At 40.2% G+C, this 24,616-nt stretch overlaps 1 protein-coding gene across 4 annotated transcripts; it reads right to left on the bottom strand.

Moving 5' to 3' along the window:
* Positions 1-421: 421 nt before the first annotated feature.
* olah (oleoyl-ACP hydrolase) lies at positions 422-24,616 on the bottom strand. Of its 4 annotated transcripts, none has more exons than XM_072575840.1 (7): positions 24,488-24,616; positions 21,546-21,677; positions 20,577-20,715; positions 13,307-13,406; positions 10,740-10,912; positions 9,242-9,324; positions 422-1,825 (listed from the first exon to the last, which is right to left on the bottom strand). In XM_072575840.1, the coding sequence occupies exons 2-7, from the start codon at positions 21,673-21,675 to the stop codon at positions 1,683-1,685; spliced, it is 768 nt and encodes a 255-aa protein (XP_072431941.1). In that variant the 5' UTR covers positions 21,676-21,677; positions 24,488-24,616; the 3' UTR covers positions 422-1,682. The 4 variants fall into 4 exon arrangements, with proteins under 4 accessions (XP_072431941.1, XP_072431940.1, XP_072431943.1 ...); XM_072575839.1 differs by lacking the exon at positions 24,488-24,616 and adding an exon at positions 23,895-24,074; XM_072575842.1 differs by lacking the exon at positions 24,488-24,616 and adding an exon at positions 23,895-24,071 and having other exon boundaries at positions 10,740-10,909.

Genomic DNA, 24,616 nt, shown 5'->3' on the forward strand with positions numbered 1-24,616 from the left:
ATAAAAGAGAACCCCTTAATGTCAACTCTCCAAAACAGAAATGCAAACCAAATCTTGCCACATTGGTGAGAAATGCTCTTATTAGTAATATCAATCTTTTCCAAGTAGTTCAATCATTTACAATGTACCTAGATTGTAATGGAATTAATAACAGTTTTTCATAGTGCTTTTGTACCTTAATGTTCATGCTTTCATGCAGAATTTTAAAAGTAATTTATTTTTCTCCTGTTTTCTTTCAACTTACGCGCTGGTCTTTAGATGACAGTTTAAGTACAGATTAGATCCCAACGGCACACCAGCTCTTTAAATCATTAGTATAACTGATTCCAAAGTGGTTGTCTCTTAATTGCCCTCTGAAATGGCTTAGCAAAATACTTCAAGATAACTAGGGATGGAAGAATAAGTGAGAACCTCATCAACAACCAGAGAATGATTTTTAATACTGCCTAGAAGAATTATAGTTTGTGAATTCATAATTATAACCATAATATATACCTTAACAGCTAGTAAAATATACAGCTCTTCCACAAATGTCATGATAAAACTCTGAGACTTGTCTTGCTAAGAATAAAGTAGACATAAACATGGAAAACATCTCGCTCCATTTTGAATAAAACAATTGAACTGCAAGGTCTCTTTACTCTATTTTTGACAGACATGATTGAAACACTGCACCTTCTGTGGAACAAGCTTAAACAAAACCATTATAAAATGTGTGTGTATGTCTTTCATTTTCATGTATGGAGAAAACATCACAAAATTTATTTTAGTGGATTTTACAGGAAATGAAAAAAATATTTATGGATAAATAAACATGTTGGACTCAAAATTCCTAGAGGGTGGAACGATTGTATAGCTCAATGGGAGGGAGTTCCAACTTGAGGCAGAATGTGAATCTCCCCTGGTCTCAGGAATTTCACCTTACTGAAAGCTTCCTTTCCACTCTCCTACCACTTAGGCCTAAGAACAAGTATGAAAAAAAATCTCAGGCTATTCCTAAACTACTCTAAGAATTCTGCCTGGATTGTCACCCGATAGATGCATGTGTTAAAATAAAGAGGAAGTTTTTGTGATAACATGAGATCTTCAAATTGTGCTAACACAAGGTGCAAGTTCAAAGTGCTTACATGAAATAAAAATACATCACAAATGTACAAAATGGCATAAGAAATTGTCCAAGTTTGATACAACATTACAGAAATTCATAACTCTTGAAATGGAATCCTTTTACAATGTTGTATTACGTGTATATGATTGGCCACAAAACATACTAAATGAAAGCTCAAAGAGCTGAGGGACTAATTTGAAAAATCATGTAGTCAGAGTCATATTAATAAGAATCTAGTGGTACAACGCTAATGTCCCTATCTCTGGGCTAGGTGATCTGGATTCTCACCTTTCCCAGAGGTGTGTCATGCCAAAACAAGTTGATTCTCAACAATAACAATAATATTGATAATTTAAAAATTTGTCTCTATTTTCTGTACTGTTCATGCATTTCATTTTCTTTGTAAAATAAAGAAACAGAACCTTTAATATAGATGAACCCTCTGTGTTAAGAGTTACAAGTTGAACAGTTGTAGGCCACATCGTGGTTATATCAGTAACTCCCTAAATTGAGGTCTCCATATCATGTAGGGTGAGCATTCAGAACTTATTCAATTCATAAAGGTTTCTGGTCTTTAAAGGTAGTGTACTTCAGCAGTCTCTAAATGCTTTGTAATATAAGCTATTAAAAACTTCTCATTATCTGGTTCTTTGAGGTAAAAATGAGCTCCAGGAAGCTTATGGATGGTAAACTCGCCACTTGTTAAATCACTCCAGGCTGCAAGATTAAAACAAAATACAATTTTAAACCTCTCTCCAACAACAGAATTTAATTAACAAAATATAAAATATAATTTAATTGTTAATTTTTAAATTAAAACTCAAATGGCTTCCTGAATTTTCTTCAGGATAAAGATAATGCCACTCTATTCACTCTGATCTAGACATATTCAAGTCCTACACTATGTGGTTCTTCCCCGAAGTAAAACTGGATTTGAGGCAGTGGAGGAGATTTAAACTTCAAGTAGGAGGCAAACTTGTTCACTTCCAATTTTAAACAGAGGAAGTGCAGTTACAAATCAATCTGTTCTTAGAGGGGTCACTGAAACTTTCCAAAGGAAGTCACATACTCCACTTCCAACAAATTGGATGTTATTTGATTTGAACCAGACTTCTGGGGCTTAGGGAAATCTAGCAGGTAAAAAGGGGCAAGAATGGCCAGATCTGTAAAGGTGAATGCATTTCCAATGTTGCTAATGGCCCAGGAGGGAGAAGGAGGTGGCGTTTCTTTCAACTATAATAAGCAAATCTATTTATGGACCATGTGCTCAACTAACCCCACAGTCTCACCTCATCCCTGATTTCCATGATCTCTCTGACTTCCACATTATCACCTTGTCCAACAAGTAGCGTGCCCAAGTCTGACCTCTTTCACCCACTTTCTCAGATGTCTCTTCCTCACTCTCCCAGTCTTGTCCCAATCTGACAGGCAACAACCTATAATCAGGCCTGGTTAATTGCACAGGGTATCCCCGAAAAACTTTAAGAGATGTCCTGCTGTCAAGTTAATCTGGGCAACCGGAAAAACCTAGTTGTGAATTTCCCCTCTGGGAATACACAACACCACTGCTTTCTACACAGTTCAGAGTAAATACTCATGCCCTAAATAGAGATGTACAGCACCGAAACAGATCCTTTGGTCCAATTCATCCATGCTGACCAGATATCCTAAGTTAATCTAGTCCCATTTGCCAGCACTTGGTCCATATCCCTCTAAATCCTTCCCATTCTTATACCAGTCCTGATGCCTTTTAAATGTTGTAATTGTACCAGCCTCCACCAATTCCTCTGGCAGCTCATTCCATACACGCACCACTCTTTGCATGAAAAGTTGCCCCTTAGGTCCCTTTTAAATCTTTCCCTTCTCACCCTAAACCAATGCCCTCCTCCAACTCAGGGAAAAGACTTTGCCTATTTACCCTATCCATGCCCCTTTTACAAACCACTATAAGGTTACCCCTCAGCCTTCGACACTCCAGGGAAAATAGCCCCAGCTATTCAGCCTCTCCTTATAGCTCAAACCTTCCAGCCCTGGCAACATAGTTGTAAATTTTTTCTGAACCCTTTTAAGTTTCACAACATTCTTCCTACAGGCAGGAGACCAAAATTGCACACAATATTCCAAAAGTGGCCTAACCAATGTCCTGTACAGCTGCAACATAACCTTCCAACTCCAATACACAATACTCTGACCAATAAAAGAAAGCATATCAACGCCTTCTTTACTATCCTATCTACCTGTGACTCGACTTTCAAGGAACTATGAACCTGCACTCCAAGGCCTCTTTGTTCAGCAACACTCCCTAGGACCTTACCATTAAGTGTATTAGTGCTGCCCTGCTTTGCCTTTCCAAAATGCAGCACCTCACATTTATCTAAATTAAAATCATCTGCCACTCCTCAGCCCATTGGCCCATCTGATCAAGATCCTGTTGTACTCTGAGGTAACCTTCTTCGCTGTCCACTACACTTACAAGTTTGTTATCATCTGCAAACTTACTAACTATACCTCTTATGTACATGCAAATCATTTATATAAATGAAAAGTAGTGGACCAGCACTGGTCCTTGTGGCACACCACTGGTCACAGGCCTCCAGTCTGAAAAGCACCACCCTCTGTCTTCCGCCTTCGAGCCAGTTCTGTTTCCAAATGGCTACTTCTCCCTGTATTCCATGTTATCTAACCTTCCTAATTAGTCCACCATGACGAACCTTGTTGAATACCTTACTGAAGTCCATAAAGATCACATCCACCGCTCTGCCCTCATCAATCCTCTTTGTTACTTTTTTTAAAAACTCAATCAAGTTTGCGAGACATGATTTCCTACATACAAGGCCATATTGACTATCCCGAATCAGTCCTTGCCTTTCCAAATACATGCAAATTCTGAACCTAAGGATTCCATCCAATGCCCTGCCCACCACCGATGTTAAGATCACCCGTTAATAGTTCCCTGGATTTTCCTTACCACCTTTCCAAAAGTGGCATAACCAATGTCCTGTACAGCTGCAACATGACCTTTATATACTCAATGCTCTGATCTATAAAGATAAGCATACTGAATGTCTTCTTCACTATCCTATCTACCTGAGACTCCACTTTCAAGGAAAACTCCAAGGTCCCATTGTTAGCCACATTATCCAACCTCCAGTCTTCCAGCACTTCACCTGTGACTATTGATGATCCAAATATCTCAGCAAGGAGTCCAGCAATCACCTCTCTATCTTCCCACAGAGTTCAAGGGTACACCTGATCAGGTCTTGGGGATTTATCCATTTTTATGCATTTTAAGACATTCAGCACCTCCTCCTCTGTAATATGGACATTTTTCAAGATGTCACCATCTATTTCCCCACATTTTGTATCTTCCATATCCTTCTCCACAGTAAGCATTGATGCAAAATACTCCTTTAGTATCTGTTCCATCTCCTGCGGTTTCACACATAGGCTGCCTTGCTGATCTTTGAGGGGTACTATTCTTTCCCTAGTTACTCTTTTGTCCTTAATGTATTTCCAAAATCCCTTTGGATTCTCCTTAACCCTATTTGCCATGGCTATCTCATGTCCGCTTTTTGCCCTCCTGATTTCCCTCTTAAGTATATCCCTACTGCCTTTATACTCTTCTAGGGAATCACCCGATTTCTACTGTCTATACCTGACATATATGCTTCCTTCTTTTTCTTAACCAAAACTTCAATTTCTCTAGTCACCTACCATTCGCTAAACCTACGAATTTTGCCTTTCATCCTAACAAGAACATACTCTGGACTCTCGTTATCTTATTTTTGAAGGCTTCCTATTTTCCAGCCATCCCTTTAACTGCGAACATCCATCCCCAATCAAAATTAGCCTTCCTCCAATTGACAGGTTTAATTTTTAGATCTGGTCTATCCTTTTCCAACACTATTTTAAAACTAATAGAATTATGGTCACTGGCCCAAAGTGCTCCCCCACTGACACCTCAGGCATCTGCCCTGCCTTATTTCCCAAGAGTAGGTCAAGTTTTGCACTTCTCTAGTAGGACCATCCACATAATGAATCAGAAGATTATCTTGTACATACTTCACAAATTCCTCTCCATCTAAACCCTTAACACTATGGCAGTCTGAGCCCAAGTTTGGAAAGTTAAAATCTCCTACTATTACCACCCTATTATTCTTACAGATAACCGAGATCTCCTGACAAATTTGATCCTTACATTCCCACTGACTTTTGGGGAGGGGGTGGGGTGGGGGTGTCTACAGTACAACCCCAATAACGTGATCGTCCCTTTCTTATTTCTTAGTTCCACACAAATAACTTCCTGGATGTATTCTCAGGAATATCATCCCTAAGTATGGCCTTAATGTTATCCCTTATCAACGCAGCACCTCACTGCCAACCCCCAAAACCGCACCCACACCCCCACCACCTTACTAGTTTAAATCTTCCCAAGCAGCTCTAGCAAATCTCCCTGCCAGTATATTAGCCCCCTTCAAATTCTGGTGCAATCCATCTTTCTTGTACAGGTCACTTTTACTCCAGAAGAGATTCCAATGAGCCAAAAATGTGATTGCTTTTCCTCTGCATCAGCTCCTCAGCCACGTATTCATCTGCTCTATCCTCCTATGCCTACCATCACTCGTTCTTGGAACCGTGAGTAATCCAGATACTTCTACCCTCAACACGACCCTTTTAAATTCCTGCCTAACTTGCTATATTCTCCCTTTAGAATCTCATCCTTTTCCCTTCCTATGTCGTTAGTTCCAACATGTAGAACGTCCTCCTGCTGATCAAACTCCTCTTTGAGAATATTTTACACTCTCTCAGAGATATCCTTGATCCTGGCATCAGGGAGGCAACATACCATTCTGATTTATAATTCATTTAACTTTCAAACATTTATGATAATGCAAACTATATGCATTTAATTGCTATCAATTACCTAAAATGTATTCATTTATTTACAAGCATTCATTCTCATTGGTACATATACACGAACAATGAAATTACATTGCTAATATCGCCAGGATTACGCTTTGGCCCTGAAAAACCAGGATCAACTTCTGCACAAGATATCGAAAATTATGGGCTGCATTTTATCAGAAATCAGTGAGGTGTCAATTTTGGCAAGTTCCATGGTGGATTTCTCTCTAAGAACTCTTGCATGTTTATTTCATACTATTTGACACAGTTTGCCTTATTTGCTATGCACCATGCATGGTGTGCTATCAATCTTCAACAATAGTGGGACCTCCTGGATTTCTGGAACAATTTTTAAAGCCAATCCATGCATGGTGAAGTATTGCCAGTCTGGAACTGCCCCTCCGAGTATGGAGTTGGAACGAAAGAAAAGAAATACTTTTCAGGATGTAGATCGGCAGAGCTCATACTTCACTGTAAATACTATAAATGCTCCTAGCTATTTTCAGTTCTGATAAAGGGTTACTGGACTAGAACGTTAACTCTGTTTTTCTCTCCACAAATACAGCCAGCTGAGTTTCTCCAACACTTTCTCTTTCACCTTCTGCATAATGTCCTCAACTTCTTCCTTGGCAGATTGCTGCACCCTCCTAGCTCTTCAGAGTCCACCTCATCTCCTCTTTGTGTTTCACATTTCAGCACCTGCAGTTTTTTTTTAATTGCATCGGTAACACCCTTGAAACACTTGCAGTTCAAGAGTGCAGTAATCCAGAACAGGTTGTCAATGGATCATTGGAAACAGCATGCTGCCTGAAAGTTTAGTACAGCTGTCACTTTGACTACTACTAGAGTAGGATGCCATCCACCCCTTCAGGTCACAGATACTACTCTAGGAGTTGGCATGATTCTGTGACAGTATCCCCAGACATCCTCAGGCTGCAGCAACATTGTGTCTTGCTCATCTGGAGGAAATGGCATAGAGGACAAAGGTCTTTGGATCTGATATACCTCCTCTGCATTCTGAGAAGACCTTTGGCTGCAACTTCATGTGGAACATATTTGATTGCTACTGGAGGCTATTCCTTCTCAATTTCCTGATATCTTTGCTGCATGGCAGCTAGAATCATCCCTTTGTATTATGTGCAGACAGCATTTGCATCACACGCAAATAAGAATTTATCATCCTCCTCAATTCAGTGGGACAAAGTAGATTACAACAAGGAGGGCTGTGAATGCCTCTATTTGGTCTTTTGCCTCAGTAGACCTTATTCCTATACAGGCCCTGCAAGCCATTCCACACAAACACAGGCTATTGCAAGTGCAATAGGGATACAGAAATCTTGCCCCCTCCCATCACTCAAATCACCCACAAAAGTCAGCAATGCATAGAAGAACACATTATCAAACACGTACCAGTTCAAGACGAGAGAAAAAACAGCTCCTTCTTCTTGTACAGTCCATGAGATTTTGGCTTATCTTTGTGAACTTTGGCTCACAGGTGAGACTTAACGTCACTTGTGACTAGTTCGGCTTCACAGCAGTGTCAATGATCAGTTTGCAAGGACCAGCAACATCATCAAGATTGCTTGTCACCAGGATTTCTCTTCCCTATAGTTGATTACTGCATCATTTCACATGTGGAATTCTATGACTATGGATATTTTCAACCTACATTGTTTAATGCAACTGCCTTCTGATGGGCCTCATATTGTTCACAAAAAGAGCTCCTGTCCTCAAATGGGAAAAAAAAATCCACAGGTCCCCCCATTCCAGGTGTGGCCCCAGCCATATTCTATCATACATTTATGATTCGCGTAAGTACATAGACATTCCAGGTCACATTTGACAATGAGCTGCTGGGTCAGCATAGCAATCAAAGGATAACTGGTTAACCCCATCAGTACTACATTCCTGCACATTCTCACATACCTCTCCATTTCACAACATGACTCTGTGAGACCTGGCCCTACTGCGTAGACATACCAACCACTATGCAGCACTGTCCCCCTTGAAGCCAGGGTAGTTGTGACCTTTGTTAACTGCTTCCCTCCTGCTGCAGTAACCCATGTCCTCCAATGCAATATATCTTATTCTTATATATTGAGTTGCCTCCCTTAACAATGATGTCCCGTTTGCACACAGCATGCTGCATCTACAGTGCTAGCCCGTGATAACTCACCTTGACTTTCATTGAGCTGGCCTCCAGAAATGGTCATGGTTAACCCAACCTAACCCAAACTCCACCCCCGCCCCCCCCCCCCCCCCCACCCCCCACCCCCCCAACACACACACACACACACACAACCTGTAGAATCAGAGATGTACAGATCGGAAACAGACCCTTTGGTCCAACTCGTCCATGCTGAGCAGATATCATAAATTAATCTTGACCCATATCCCTCTAAACTCTTCCTATTCATGTACCCATACAGATACTCTTTCAATGTTGTAATTGTACCAGCCTCCTCCACGTCCTCTAGAAGCTCAGTCCATAGATGCACCACCCTTTGCTTGAAAATGTTGCCCCTTAGGTCTCTTTTAAATTTTTCCCCTTTCACCCTAAACCTATGCCCTCTAGTCTGGACTCCCCCAACCCAGGGAAAAGACTTGTCTATTTATCCTATCCATGCCCCTTATGATTTTATAAACCTCTTAAGGTCACCTCCCAGCCTCCGATGGTCCAGGGAAAACAGCCCTACTCTATTCAGCCTCTCCCTATAGCTCAAACCTTCCAATCCTGGCATCATCCCTATAAATCTTTTCTGAATCCTTTCAAGTTTCACAACATCCTTCCTATTGGAGACAGACTGTAATTGTACACAAAATTCCAAAAGTGATCTAACCAATGCCCTGTACAGCTGCAATATGACCTCCCAATCCAATCTCAGTGCTTTGATCAATAAAGGAAAGCATACAAAACGCCTTCTTCACTACCCTATTTACCTGAGACTCCATTTTCAAGGAACTACAAACCTGCACTCCAAAGTCTCTTTGTTCAGCAACACTCCCCAGGGCCTTACCATTAAGTGTATAAGTCCTGCCCTAATTTGCATTTCCAAAATGCAGCACCTCACATTTATCTAAATTGAACTCATCTACCACTCCTCAGAGGTGGACATCTGATCAACCAATATGTCCACCCTCTTGTTGGATGCATGAACAAATCAAAACTATTTTTGTGCAATTGTTGTTTCAAGCCACATAATCGAAAATTGTTGAAATCAGTTTCACCTTCAAGGTCATGTGGTACATCATCTTTCCCATCGAAGCTACTGATGGAACACGTGAAGAGCTTGTCCTGGGGTTTTTCATATCTATGGCAGAGCAAAATCACTTCAAAAGTCATTCAAAAGTCATTAACTTCATGTTAAACATGTACACTGTGTCTTTTATAGTGCCTTTATCACATTAAAATGTTCTAACGAGTTTCACAGGAATGCTATCAGATGAAATCGATATCTTGTGTAAGAAAAAAATATCATCAGTGACAACATTTTAAAAAAATAAATCTCTTCCATCCTCTCTTCAGTTCTTCACAGATATGGCAGCAGCCTGGTATTGGCTGCTCAGTTGTTTTCTGGATAGTCTTTACATAATTCGGATTCAACAAACTTAATGACTCCTGAAGGAACAAAATGGCCTTTCCATATCTCTCATACTCCATGCTCTTCTACTTCAATAAAACATTTGCATAATTTTTAAAGCTATTTTGTAAGCAACTCAACATTTGAGGATAAATGCTGCGTTTTAGAATTTCATTATTGAATTTCATCAGTGGCACATTGTCTTCCTGCACTCCTGGCAACATAAAATCTTGCCACAGCTTCAGTGGAGTGAAAGGTAAGCAGAGTATACAGCTAAAAAATAACAAAGGTGGAGCCCAATAATGATGTCTGGATTCTGAAAAGGAAGGGCAGGTTTCCTTCTCCTCACCCTCATGTAGTAATTCTAAGTAGTTCCCTTCCAAAGGATTCTGAACTGCTATGGTTCTGGAGAGGGAGTGAACCTTGGGAGTGGGGTTTATGCCAGCAAAAGTCTAGAAATTGCTCAGCAACTTTTATTTGCTCTAATACTGTAATCTGTGATTAGGGATTTCTTTACTAATGTTTACTTGTTTAACCTTGTCTAAAAGAATGTGCCGTTACAGGTGGAACAGTGGTACAGTGGCACTGCTGCCTCACAGCACCAAGGACCCAGGTTCAATTCCACTCTCAGTCTGTGTGGAATTTGCACATTCTCCCAGTGTCTGCATAGGCTTCCTCCGGGAACTCTGGCTTCCTCTATAATCTAAAGATGTGTAGGTTAGGTGGATCATCATGCTAAATTGGCCATTGTGTCCAGAGGTGTATAGGCTAGGTGGATTAGCCTTAGGAAATACAGGGTTACAGGGAAACGGTGGGGAGGGAGTGGGTTTGGGTAAGCTGCTTTTTAGAGGGGCGGTGTGGACTTGATGGACTGAATGGCCTGCTACCACACTGTAGGGATTCTATGATGAATGTTTGCATTTGTGCTATTGCAAAGTGACAACTGAAGGTGAGGGGGGTTTAATCCAACTGGATCTTTTCACATTCACAATATAAACTACTCAGTTATTATTGTGTAACAAATTAATGCCATAAAAAAATTGTGTACTTCAGTTTGAATGGGAAAAAGTAAAAAGGTAGAAAATAAATCACACATTGTAGTCTTATTTTATAATATTAATTCTATTTAAATAACGTAGATTTACCTAATTGATTCCACAAGCCTAAGATCTGCTTTTAACACAGGGACAAACATTTGCAGAATGGCTTTATTGGCAAGAATTTCAGATGGGGTACCACCAATAGACGTCATCCATTTCAGAAATTCATCGTCTGGGAGATCTGACTTCTTATGAATGGGATAACGAGCTGGAGACTGCTTGTAGATAAAGGTGAAAAAATCATTTAGTGCCACTTCAACAATGCAGGTTATAAAAAAAATTCTGTACTTTGTAGTTTTATAGTTATAAAAGTATCAGTGTCAGCATCTGAGCTATAAACGTTTTCCATCAGTGGCAGCACTAGCTCCTGTAATAATGTATCTTAACCTCAACTCTATATTTCAATGTTTTTGTTAATATCTCACGTAAATATCAATTACTGCAACATTAGGGTCATGTTACCTTTGTATTCTCCAAGTACCTGGTTATAACTGCACAAATGTACTTAATTTACGTCTCTCACAGCTATCATAAGGGAACTTTCATCCAATCAGGCTGAAGTCCAAAGAAGTGGGAAATGAAGGATATGTGTTAAGTTACTGATTCATTTGGTCACTACACATTGCACAATAAATGAACATGGCCAAGGAGCAAAGCACATTTAACTTCAGAACCAACATCCTACATATAAAGTGAAAGATCTAGGGGACTGATAAAGTACTCTGTTCATTGCCGTTTTGGTTGATGTATATGCTGGTGCTTTTGAGTTGACCTTAAGCATAGTGATTCTGGATTAGCGGTGCTGGAAGAGCACAGCAGTTCAAGCAGCCTCCGAGGAGCAGTACTACTGCCCCTCAGATGCTGCCTGAACTGCTGTGCTCTTCCAGCACCATTAATCCAGAATCTGGTTTCCAGCATCTGCAGTCTTTGTTTTTACCTTAAGCATAGTGAGTTTATTTCAGTAAGTGTTGAGGGCCCTTGGCATATAGTATATACTGGCAATATACTAGGACCAGACACAACTTACATCACAAGTAAAGATTTTAAAAAGCCTCTTTGTTATGCCATACCAAACTCAAGTTTCACCTTCAAAGGTTAAGTCATTCTGCATAACATGTCTAGTAATCTATTTAACAGTACTGTCTGAGCAACTTGAATAGTAGCAAGACTAATGCTTTTCTCTTGCCTCAGGGCTTTGGGCCATAAACTGGAAAATGGGGCTAATGTAATCAGATCTTCATTCACTGGTGCAGATATAATGTGTCAAATGGCTTCCTTCTGTGCTGTAAATATCAATGAGTCTATGTCTCATTAATGCTCTGATCCTGAGAGCACGTGTGGTAAAGAAGAGCTGTGTTGGATACGCAAAAGTTAGCAAAATAAATAACTAGCAAAACCAGCATTTGTCACCTATCAACCAGAGTGCCTTGGAGAAGATGGTAGTGAAGTGCCTTTCTGAACCATTATAGTCCATCAATCAGATACACACAAAGTGCTGTTAGGAAGTTTTCACATTTTGGGTCCATCCTGTTTCTGCCAGTCTTTGAAGGGGCATTTGCCCTTGCCATTTGCCATAGGAGTGTAGAATATTTTCCATTCCAAATGACTTTATTCCCTTTGAAAGCCTCAACTGTCCCACACAGGCCATGCCTTTTAAATCCTACCTACTCGCTGTGTGAGTTTTTCTTCATGCCACCATTGCATGTTTTGCCAAATACCTTAAATCCGCACTCTCTGCTTCTGGATCCTTCCATTGGAAATTGTTCTTCTTTATCTACTCTGACCATTCTCCTTGTAATTTTAAATATGTCTACCAATTTTATTACCAAATACTACTTCTTTCAATGTGACTTGAGCTGTATCTTCTTCCTTGCTAAAATGAAACACTAAACTTTAATTAGTAACTCACTCATTCACAGTGCTTCCATTTCAGGTTCCTTTATAGCATCCAATTTGCCCCACTTCTCCTCTTAATACTTCTTTTTACAATTTCTATCCAAAGGGAGTCTTCAGGATTCCCTTTTATGCAACCTGCCAGTCTCCTCTCTCCAATTTCCTTTTTTAATTTCCTTTTGAACTTTCTTTACTCATCCTGATTCACAACAACACTTTCTTTTATTACTTTACATCAAACAACTGCACCCCTCTTATTCCTTAAGTCTAGCCAAATCAATTCGGTCTTTGATAGTGCAAAGGAGCTGAACAGTCATAGAAAATTGCACGATCAATCTCCAAGTAATCAAGTCTACATGGTTTTTCCATTCTTAATTACTTCAGAAAACTTTCTATTGTATTACATTCACAATGAGATTTCCTCCAAGCTGATCTGAATGGAGCAGTTTAACCACTGCCTCCTGATTTATGGTATACCCTAGGTCAGGACTTCATTATGTGCAAACTACTTGTAAAAATATATCTCTGACCATACCATGACATGTTTTACATTAAATGGCTATGGAACTCAAGGAAATCTATATTTATGTTCAGTTCAGCCAAACTGAGAAATAAGGTTAGAAATTCCATTTTCAGAGAAAAAATGTATTATCATTCATGTCTTCTAGTGCAAATAATTTGATTAAAAATAATTTCATAAAATAAAATGTTTTACTTACATGTGGTGCTGAAGCACCAGATACAAAAAGATGTACAGGTTCCAAACCATGATTTTGCTGTATCAATGCTGCTGTAGCAAAACTGAGGTATGCTCCAAAACTGTAGAGGAAAAACAAGTGGTAAAGTAATTTTTCACCTTGATTTTGTCTCATTAATCTTGCACTGATTTTCTGTGAAATCAGTATCAATGTTGTTGTTGTCCATTATGAATTAAACTAAAACCTTTACTGAGATAATTCATTTAATAGCAGAATCATTTTTTCATACCTTAAATAAACATTCTTGACTACTGCCAGTGTGACAGAAATTTGCATTTGCCAATCAAGCATAAGGCAAAATCAGGACAAATTGTGATTTTGCAAAATCCTATAAATGAGGAGGAACCTCAAAGCAGTTGACACAGGATAGATGTGTTCAACGGCATGTGATTGGTTTGCTGGGTGAACGATTTCCAACAGACAGCTTTGGAGAGATCGGAGTTCAGTATTGACATTTCATCATTAAATGTCTCTTGCAAAATTGGTGTCATTGGGCCAGACTCTAGCCAAGACATGCCCTGCATGTAAAATCTAGTTTCTACTGCAATACAGGAACTGGGTGGTCTAGTAGGCATTTTACAAAAAAAAATTTTCAGAAACCACCGCCTCCCTTTTCGTGTGTCATTTCCCTCTTGCTGTATTTTAACCAAGCACGTTCTACAAATTCTGCTGTTTTTTCTCTTGCCATTAATTTTCTTCAGTTTTGTTATCATCACACAAAGTAGAAAGGGTGGGCATGATTTTGCTCAGTTTGGAATGCACTACAAAATGAGAAGGGAGTTAGTGTGGGGCTAACAAATTTACATACCTCTGAAGAGGTTTGGCCATATCTGTGTCTACCCCACATTAATAGATTTTTCCACATGCTCCTGCACACAATGAGATAACTTACCTTCAACAATTTCAGATGATGAACCAGGTTTTCACAGTCCTGCCCTCTACTTTAGAACTTAGCTGCACCTAACATTGTCATATCTCCGACTTTAGGAAGTGAAGGTTACAACAGCATGAACTTGCATATTACTGAATTCTTCTAAGACATCTTGAGAGTCATCTACATCAGGCAGTCTACTATGTACATGTACATCAGAGAACTCACAGATTCTTAGGCTGTAAAGGCAAATTTTGTTTCCCCTGAGAAAGAGCCATTGTTGGTCAAGGTTACCACTTTCACTTACGACTTGAATTTTTACACATCCAACTCATTCTAAAAACTCAAGGGATACCAGCAAGACAGTCAATCCACAGGGCATAAATGTGTCAAACAGCTTATTAACAAGTTTTCATAAGAGCAAATAGCTTCATAAATCTCCCTGGAAACAAGAAGAATGAGAGGATGCTGCCACTTCACACTGAATGCATACCTCAAATCCAGAATACATTCACATTCACCTTAGTCTCAACACAATCATGTGCCTTTCTTGCAGTATATGGAATTCCACTCTAACCAGATGTCGTGCCTGGACAGATAAACTACTTTAGATTACAGACCCAGCATGATCTCACATTGTCATGTTATCAATATTCATGCCATAAAGATATGATTGGTGGTGGAGGTGGAAGAGGACACCCATTAATAAACAATGAGAGCAAAATTAAGAGGTTAAGCCAGAAAATATCACCACTGTTTATATCAAAGTAAATAACAGAATCTCGCGCTACGAACTGACTCCTTTTGCCATTGCAATAATCTTCCGCATAAACACTACAGGGATTCAAAACACCTTCAGCAACACTGGCTACAGCTTTGTCTCAGCCATCCTGCATGCCAAACTTTTAAATCTGTAAAGCCTGCTTTATACTAAATACATGAACCATAGTGAAAAATTTGATTTCCTAAAAGTTACTAGCAAAGGTGGCTACTATTTCTGTTCCTCCTCGTCCCAGTAGTGCTTCCTGTTGGTGACAGTGTATGTTCCATCCACTCTACATTCTAATCTTCTGCTTCTTCAATTGTTTCCTTTACAGTTTTAACAGGGTAGCAAGATGTTTAGCTATTGAGTAAATGAAAGAATCATTTTAGGGCAGGGGATTATATTTGGCCCATCATGTCTATACCAGCTTGTCTGTATGAGCAATTCACTTTGTGCCAAACCCCATAAACCTGCACATTGTTCCTTTTCATGGAAGGACAGAATGCAATGGTGCAGAAGGTGGGCTGTTTTAACCACTGTGCCAGCAGTTGCTGTCTGAATGAGCATGCTAACTTAGTGACGTTCTCCAGCCTTTTCCAAATAATGTACAATTTAATGTTCTCCTGAATGCCAAAATTGAATAAGTATTCACCACACTCCTACACACTGCATTTCAGACTCGCTGCATGAAAAGGTTTAACATCACAGGAAGTTTTTTTGCAAACTTTCAATCTGGCTCCTCTTGTTCTTAATCCTTTTATAAGTGGGAACAGTTTTCCCCTAACTACCCCATCTAGACAAATCATGGTTTTGACGATTTCTATCAAATCCATTCTGAGGAAAAACACAGCCCCAACGTCTCCAAACTATCTTCATAACTGAAGCTTCTCATCTGGGAATTCTTGTAAAATCCTACACACTCTCCAATGCCTTCACGTCTTTCCAAATATATGGCGCCCAAACTGAATGCAATCCCACCCAGGGCTGAACTAGTGTCTACTAAACTAGTGAGAATCAGAACCTTGGACTTGAAGGGAGCATCCTTGTTCTAAAGCATTGTCTAATTCGTGCTGCTTCGGCTAATGATGCCATAACTTGTTAAACATACCTGCTGTATGCAACAAGCATTATTCAAGATTGGGGGTGATGCGAGTAAACTAAATAAAATAGAATAGAATTGTTGGAAAAGCTCAGCAGATCTGGCAGCAACTGTGGAGAGAAATCAGAGTTATCATTTTGGGTCCAGTGACCCTTCTTCAGAACAGACCATTCCCATCACCTTTAGTTCTTTCGGTTTTTCCTTAGAAGTGGATGAAAGTGCACTCCCTACTCCTGTCACACCCAGCAAGTCCAATTTATACCAGGAAGTCTAACAAAAGAAACCTAACAAAATTCACCTTGCACAATATTATACCTGGACACTGCTGCTCTTATCTCAGCACCAGCAGATTTCCTAGGTCAAATGTAGAATTAGGTTTTAACATATTACATTAGCTCTTAGCTATGTCTCATATTAAAAGAATTTAAAAAGTGTACATCTTGCTATGTCATAATTTGAGAATTTCCACAGTAAAACTACAATTATTGCAGAACTTGGATGCTAATGTTTTTGAGATTCATGCATGAGAAGTCTTAAATCCCTCAGTGCTACAGCTTTCAACAGTCCTTTTCCCATTTAAATAGTATTCAGCTCCTTTATTCTTCCTGCCAAAGTGCAGTACTTCACATTTCCCCACATTATATTCTATCTGTCAAATGTTTACTCACTCATTTAATCTACCTAATATGGATTCCTCGTGTCATCCTCATTACTTGCCTTCCCATCTATTTTACATCATCCATAAACTTGGCGATAGTACGTTCACTTTGCTCATTGAAGTCATTAGTGTAAATAATTGCAGCCACAGCACTGACCCCTGTGGCTCTCCACCAGTTACAGGCTGCCATCCTGAATATGTCCCCCTTTATCTCACACTATCTTCTATTAGTTAACCAATCCTCTATCCATGCTAATATCCTACCTCAACATATGGGCTCTAATTTAGTAGCCCTATATTTGGTACTTTATCACACATTTATTGAAAATTCAAGTGTATTAAATCTACTGCTTTTCTGTCATCTGTCCTACTTGTTATATCCGCAAAAGAACTAACAAGTTTGCTCTTTGTTTCTCCTGCACCATGTCTTCACCTTCCTCCACAGAAGACTTCCAGATTCTCAGCAGTCATTGCATCCACTCTTTATCTGCTCGAGTTGTGTAAAGCATAGCATGCTAGAACTATGTGATGCACTCGCATTGCAAAGCCCTCCAGGCCGATCCAGCATTGCAACCTCTTCCTGACGTGCTCAACCTAATCCACAAAGGCCTTGATGGCCAAAATGGATAGCATTGTATCTATACTCAGCCTCATTAAGGACATATATAATGGAGTCATCAGATATGAATTCAGACAGGAGTCCTTGTCTTGCAGTAACCATTCTTGAATGGCATCTGACTCTGGAGATGAAACAGGTACATGGCAATTCAAGGAAACACACAATATGGCAGCTTCCAAGAATACCTGTCACAGATTTTTACAATGTGGCACCAATGATCACAGATGATTGCTACAATGCCGGAATGGACAACAGCTATTCAGGTCAGCAGCTTTTTTCGTTCATGAAATTAGCTGTGATACAATATGGCAGTCTCAACATAATGGGTGCCCTGTACTTGAGAGAAGCCAGTTTGTTGGTGATGGAGTGGAATGACCAAATGATTCATTTGACACCCAGGAGCTCACTTCTAACGTGAATGAGTTTATGGAGATTACATCGGTGGAAGAAACCCTCCGAAAATCCAGACAAATCTTCACCCAATAAAATAAAACATATATTTGTTTCATCCCGCCTTCAACGTTTATAAACCAACCATATTATTAGTTAATTCATATATTTCCAATTAAACTAATCATATGACTGAACGGCTAGAGACAGACAGGCTTGTGGTCACCCTCTAGTCCTCCACGGTTTTATGATGCTTCTCAGACTCTGTTATCTTCATTCTTGGGGCTTTTCACAATGTTATGTACATTCCTTCCCAGACATTTGCCAGCTGCACCTGTTAAGTGCAAATTAATTGGATACTCGCCCAGCAATTAAGGCCCTTTTAAATTCCTTATTAACCTAAATATAGGAAACCCAAAAGAATATTGATTTTTACTAATTGTTATATCAGCTCTAAAGTTATATGGTTACACCTAATGCTAGAATTCTTTAGCTAATGAACTGTAAGCAGTTTCTTTTTCACTGTATTTACTAGACACCCCTATCTTTATCCTTGGGTGTCCTACAGTGTGTTCATTCAACCTACATTCTAATACATGCTAGTTTCTGTACCTATGATTCAGTTCTCACTGTAATGATATGGGGCTGCTTTTACTGTCTGAGACGGTTTGTTCTCAATTTTATTTTAAACTTTTCCTCTAATGCTTTGTGATATTTTTTGTATATAAATTAATGTATATTTACTTCAGAATCCATGCGTATGATTATTTGAAGGATCTTAACTAAAACCTATTATTAAGGTAACCGATTGATTCAATAATTAAAGACAGTCACTAACTAAACGTAGTGTGAAATGTTCTTATTTATGTCTTATGCGTAAACAACTGCATATTCCATCTCAGTTCTGTTATCTTGGGTCCACAGGGCTACTATTGATCGAACTTGTGCAGACTACATTAAGCAAATATTTTCCTAAGCTCTCCAGCTACTGTCAGCCACATTCTGTTGCATTGGCTACAGGCAGCCGTTGGAATTTTGTGCTGCTCTGTCATGGTAAAGTCTACTGCCTGGGCTGCAGCACTGCCCTTATCATGGGGGAATATGATGAAGTGGTATGATCTGGGAGGAACTGCATTGGTGACAGTCTGAATACGTTTGTGGTTTGAGCATTACTAGATCCTGTACAAATCACCAGTGAATCTTTGGCAGCAGCCTGTTGCATAAATGTTTAGCGCAGACGTCACCTTGACAGCTATTAGGATAGGATGGTTGTCGAGAGTGTAGTGCTGGGAAAGCACAGCAGGTCAGGCACATCAGAGGAGCAGGAGAATCAACATTTCGGGCAAAAGCCCTTCATCAGGGTAAGATGGCTATGTACCTCTTCAAGTCAGAGTCCCGCTTCAGCAAATGGCCTGGCTATGTGACAGTGTTCTGGGCCATGCTTAGTTATCAGCAGCAATGCCCTTTGCTCATCTGAAAGAAATGGCATTGAGAACAACAGAATCTGGACTTTCTGTAACTGCTCTGCATCCCAAGGTGTCCTACAGCTGTGACTTCATGACGAGTCACTGGAGGTTCATGCTGATCTATTTGTTTCTTCTCATTTTCTCCTCGTCTTTGTTACGTTGTTACCATAGTGATGATGATCGTGCTGTGGAGGATCCATTGGTAACAGCACCAATGCTGCTTTGTGTGGTATAATCAGCATTAGAAAAGGTTCTCTGTCAGCATTTGCATCACAGACAAATGACAGGTTAGTATTGTCCTCGATAAAGTGGGACAGAGAGGACTCCAACAAGGAGGGCCATGGAATAATTTCCCATGATTGTTTGACGAAGTGGACATTATTCTTTTGCATTCAGCACAAGTCATTTCACGTAGATAAGTGTGGTGAGACCTTCCACCCCTCCTGCCTCAATTCCCAAGAAAGGCAATATTGCAATATCAGAGCAATGTGGCAAATATTTACAGTTCAAGATGAGAGGAAATTAGCTCTATGTTTTTGTGCAGCCCAAGATGATCTTGGGGTAATGAATGTGAATTGTGCAGGTGACACTTTTAAGGTCACTTGTAATTACTTCTGATTCAGAGAAATGACAAAGATTGCATCCTATTACAGTTGGACACTGCATGTTTTCATGAAATATTTCAGGAGCTGCCCATGAAGTGTACCTGCAATTCTGGGGACTGCCGGTCAAGCTGGAGGCCTGGCAGGGCATGTAGCAAGCTGTAGTGGGCAGGTATCCCCACTGACTTTCCTGTCTGGAACTGGTCACTGTGTACTTTCTCTCTGCCACATGGGAGAATAGGAAATTGCATATGAAGGAGGCAAGATTAGGTACAAGTCAGGTGTTAATGCATAAGAGTAACTCCTGTTAAGTTACTTGTTCCTGCTCCCCTCCACCCCCTCAACAAACTTCTATTTCCTCTCCCTTTCTTCAATTCCTCCTGTTCACTTCCCAAACTTCTAAATAAAAATACTTATTTACTGTCCATTTTCTCCATATAAGGGTGATGTGGTTAGAAAGGGAAAGGTGGGAGGCTGACATTTGTTGTTTGCAAAACATTTGTTAAACTAGTAATTTTGTATAAATAATCCTTTGGAATAAATCAACTAATGTATCTATACTGTGGCTGACATTGATGAAGTGAAGTTTTACAGACAAACACTAGCATTCTAATATTGACATTTTCATGAGAATCAGCTTTAAAATGTAAACAATGTTTATGGTAAACCACCTTAACAATATGAACACGACCTCTCCTTTGCTGAGTTGCCTGGATCTTTGTCACCCAAGATAAATTCAGACTGGATTCATTAGTTTCCATACCTGTGACCAAAAAATGCAAAAGGCTTCTCTTTAAGGCAGGGCAGCAAGATGCTGGAAATTTCTTCAATAAGCTGCTCAACGCTTTGTGTAATAGGCTCCTTAGAACGGGTTTCTCTTCCAGGAAGGCGTATAGAGTAAACTGAAATTAAAGAACTTGATTATTGGTGTCACTGCATCTGCAAATTTCAGAAAATAGGCGATTTGTTACTGGAATAGTAGTCAGAATGAAATCGCTTCAGACATTGCACACTGTCCTTCCATACAAAAGTCATACCATTAGACATTTCCTTATATCTCAGGAATTACTGTCATTTCCTCTTATGGGGTAGACAGGGGCAGCAAGGGAAAGTGAGACAGGCTGCCAATCCGCCTCCTCCCATTATTTAGCAAAGTAGTGACAAGACTGCTGGGCTTTCCGGATGACTGTATGAATGAGGACAACAAAGGTCAGACAGGAACACAATTGTAAGCTTCACCACCAATGTTCCTATCCATTTACCACCTGACTAGGGGTGGTAGAGTAAAAGAAAATCCAGGCCCAGTTCTCTACTAACTTGGCCAGAGAACCTTCTCAAACTTTCATCATGATGCAAGTATGCAGACAGAATCAACTATCTTTCCATTCTGATAGAGAACAGAGTTTAATCAATAGACATGAAGCTCAAGACAGCTTTAAGTTTGAAACTCTTTCTGTTATAGATTGGCAGTTTCACTTTTCTTAAGGACTGAATTTTGACTTTTCTAGAGCAGAATTTGCTGTTGATTTATTGGAAGTCCAGTGAACTAACAGTTGTTGTAACAGTGGTGTTACCCAGGGGAATATCAGAATGCTATTGATAATCGGTCTATTCAGTTATATGAAACTTGTGATTCGGTGTAGACAGAGTTCTGAACGGAGAGACAGTCCACAGTCATATTTGCTTTGTATATTTAACAGAAAATACAGATCTCAATACTCATAGCTGTTACCTTCTATCAAACTAGTAAAGTGTTTTCCCCACTGAGCATAATGAATAGATCCACCTCCAGCCCAGGGAAAGCAGATGAGTCTGAAAAGAGCTTCAGGTCTTCGATACAGACAGTTAACTATTTTATCCATTTCTGTAACAGAATCAAATATTTAATTAAAAATTGTGGACACTCACGAAATGCAATCATGATGCTTCAATTTTAGATCTTTGAGCTGCGGTAGTGAAACTGTATTTTTTGCTTGGGTATCTGAGTTTGGATCTTATTATAAACTATTGACTTAGCATCAGAAAGTTGAGAAATATTAGATAGAATCTCCACATTCAATTAGCAGAGGGAGGGAGGGAGAGCCACGGAGGGTGAGAGAGAGAGAGAGAGGCAGGGAGATGTAGGGAGGGAGCATGTGTGAAAGAGAGGGAGGGAGGGACTGTGTAAGTGAGAGAGGGAGGGAGAGCTTCATGACAATTGGCAGAAGCTTACCTTTATTAGCTAATTGCAACATGAGTTGGATTTGAGGGTTACATCCAGTGAGATTTTTCACCATACTCCTCTCATTATTGCTTGCAACATCTTCCCCTATTCATTGTCACCTCTGACAACACTAACCCAGTGTGTCCTCTTTGCTGCCTACTCATGCTGGACACCACCCACTTACATCTCTTTTAATGTATGCTTCTCTCCAAGCCCAATAGGGCAAGAGGAGTCAATAAAGGTGGTGAGCTGCCTGACATTCAGCTCTTGACCTCTTAGGAGAAAATCCTGACTCTGACTGACCATGTTTATGCCTCTTGACCGGTATCAGAGGCTGTCCTTGACTTACAATGAAAGGCCGTTCTGTTCAAAGGCTATCTCCTTTGAGTTAACTAAAACTTGCAAATAAACTTCCTGGCTTTGGGCCTGCACTTAAATGGCATGGGAATATGGTAGTACTGTAGGCCTGGTATCGTGAGCAGAGAAGTAAAGTATAAAAAGACAAGGGATGCTGTGAGCACCTAGGTAGAGCCAGAATGAGCTAGCAACCCAACAGTAAACAAAAAAGGCTGAATATACAGCCTGGTCTAGTCCATGAATTGGGTGTGTGACCCCGAATGCAGAAGGTCTTTGCAACTGTTTTACAATAATAGTTGCTGGCACAGCCTGTGGTACAGCATTGAAACTCAGAAGTGTATTGTAAGTGGATTGGAGATGCACCATTAGAGATGGTGCATATCAGATACCTACGTCAATGGATTGTGGATGAGTTGGCAAATGCCCATGAAGCAGGACCTGAAGCGTCAGTGCCTGGTGTCCAGTCTGGAAGTCTTTTGGAGCAAACAGTGGACTGGAACCACCAGGTATCCCACTTTAAGTTCCAAGATAAGATCTCGAAACATCTAGCTTGTTCAAAGCATTTGGAAGCAAAATATTAATGTGGAGAGTCTGGCTGTTCAGAAGGCATTTAACTAGCGAGAAAGTCTGGGAGGCAATGGCCTAATGGCATTATCGCTAGATTGTTAATCCAGAGACAAAAACAGAAATTGCTAGAAAAAGCTCAGCAGGTCTGACAGCATCTGTGGAGAGAAGTTAATTAAGGTTCTGGGTCAAGTGATCATCACTGTTCTCAGGAACACAGATACGTCTTCCTTCCTCACTTCTTTGCCATGCGGGTCTGCACTGTTTAAACACCATTCACAGAATCAAAGAATGACACTGCCCTGAGAGAGGACTTTCTACACATCCCAGGTTATTATTACATAATGAAAACAAAAACCTTCCAAAGCTAACTTCTGAGAAATGCAACTGTACATTTCTCTTTAATCTAAAAAAGTGCCGCTCACCTCTTATTTACGTTCAGAATTTAAAAAAATTTGGATGTTTCTGTTATTTTTAAAGCTTGACTAATTTTGTACATATACAGTCAAATGATCCTTCAAACCCAATGTTTCAATTTTGCCAACAAGCCCATATGCGGTATAGTGCCTCAAACGCCTTTTAGCCAAGATACAGGACACAAAGCATCAGACTGCCCTCACGAGTGACGAGAGGGCTAATGACAGTCCACCACCTGAAATGTTGTCTTTCCATTCCATTCCTGCAGAAGTTACCTGATCTCCAGCATTCTTCGTTTACCAACACAGCAGACCCTGTATCATGTCTACATTTTGGTTCAGACTGCTTCCCACGTTTACTGATAAAAAAAAACTTTTCTGGCAGCGATGCCAACCTGAGCGCACGGTGGAAACATTTCACTCGATGTAACTAATTTACATTTACTGTGCGGGTTGATGGTAGCCTCTAGTATTGGCAACACAGTAATGCAGACACTCCCCCCGCCGAACAGCCCTTTATAGAGGAAATACATTTACACACACAAATCTCATCCGAACAAAGCCCTGGAAATAGCCGGACGGGCTCAGCCTTGTTGAGTGCTGGAACGAGCGAAGGTTGCAGGGTTACCCAAGCCGAGCCTCTGCAGGGTGGGCAGAACAGAGCGAATCCCCGGGGGGTAGAGGAGGAGGAGGAAGAGGAAGAAGCCAAAATCTGGCTCTCCTAACCCCAGGTAGAAAACAATGTTTCCACCCCCCCCCATTTCTAATGATACAAAGTTATCTCAAATCAGACGGAAATCTCGAAAAAATTTACTCAACAACAAAATACTTAAAAATACAAGAGGGGATTATTGAAATAATTTCACACCCACAAGTGGATAAGATCCAATCCCACCCCCGGAAATGTCCACAGGGAGTCAGTGTGTAATGTCAGGTTTATTTTACCGACAGTGTCACCAATTATTTAAACATTTGGAGCTGCGCTTGTTATTTTTAATTTATAGAACAAAATCCCTGCGTTCATATCGATTCCAATGTCCTTGACGGAGAATAAAAGCTCAAGGTGCAAACAGAAGAGAACGAGATTGAGAGAGACAACCTTTTAACCATATTAAAATATGGTTTAAACATCACCTTTTTGTGGAGTGACAGAGACAAAACTCGGAATTGCCGCAGGTCAGGCAGGTGCAATGCCGGTCGCTTTCGGGACCACCGCAGCCACCGTTTGCGGGGCGGGTGTGACGCGCTGGGAGAAGAAGAAAG

This window comes from Chiloscyllium punctatum, chromosome 8 (genome assembly GCF_047496795.1).
Source record: "Chiloscyllium punctatum isolate Juve2018m chromosome 8, sChiPun1.3, whole genome shotgun sequence".
Lineage (NCBI taxonomy): Eukaryota > Metazoa > Chordata > Chondrichthyes > Orectolobiformes > Hemiscylliidae > Chiloscyllium > Chiloscyllium punctatum.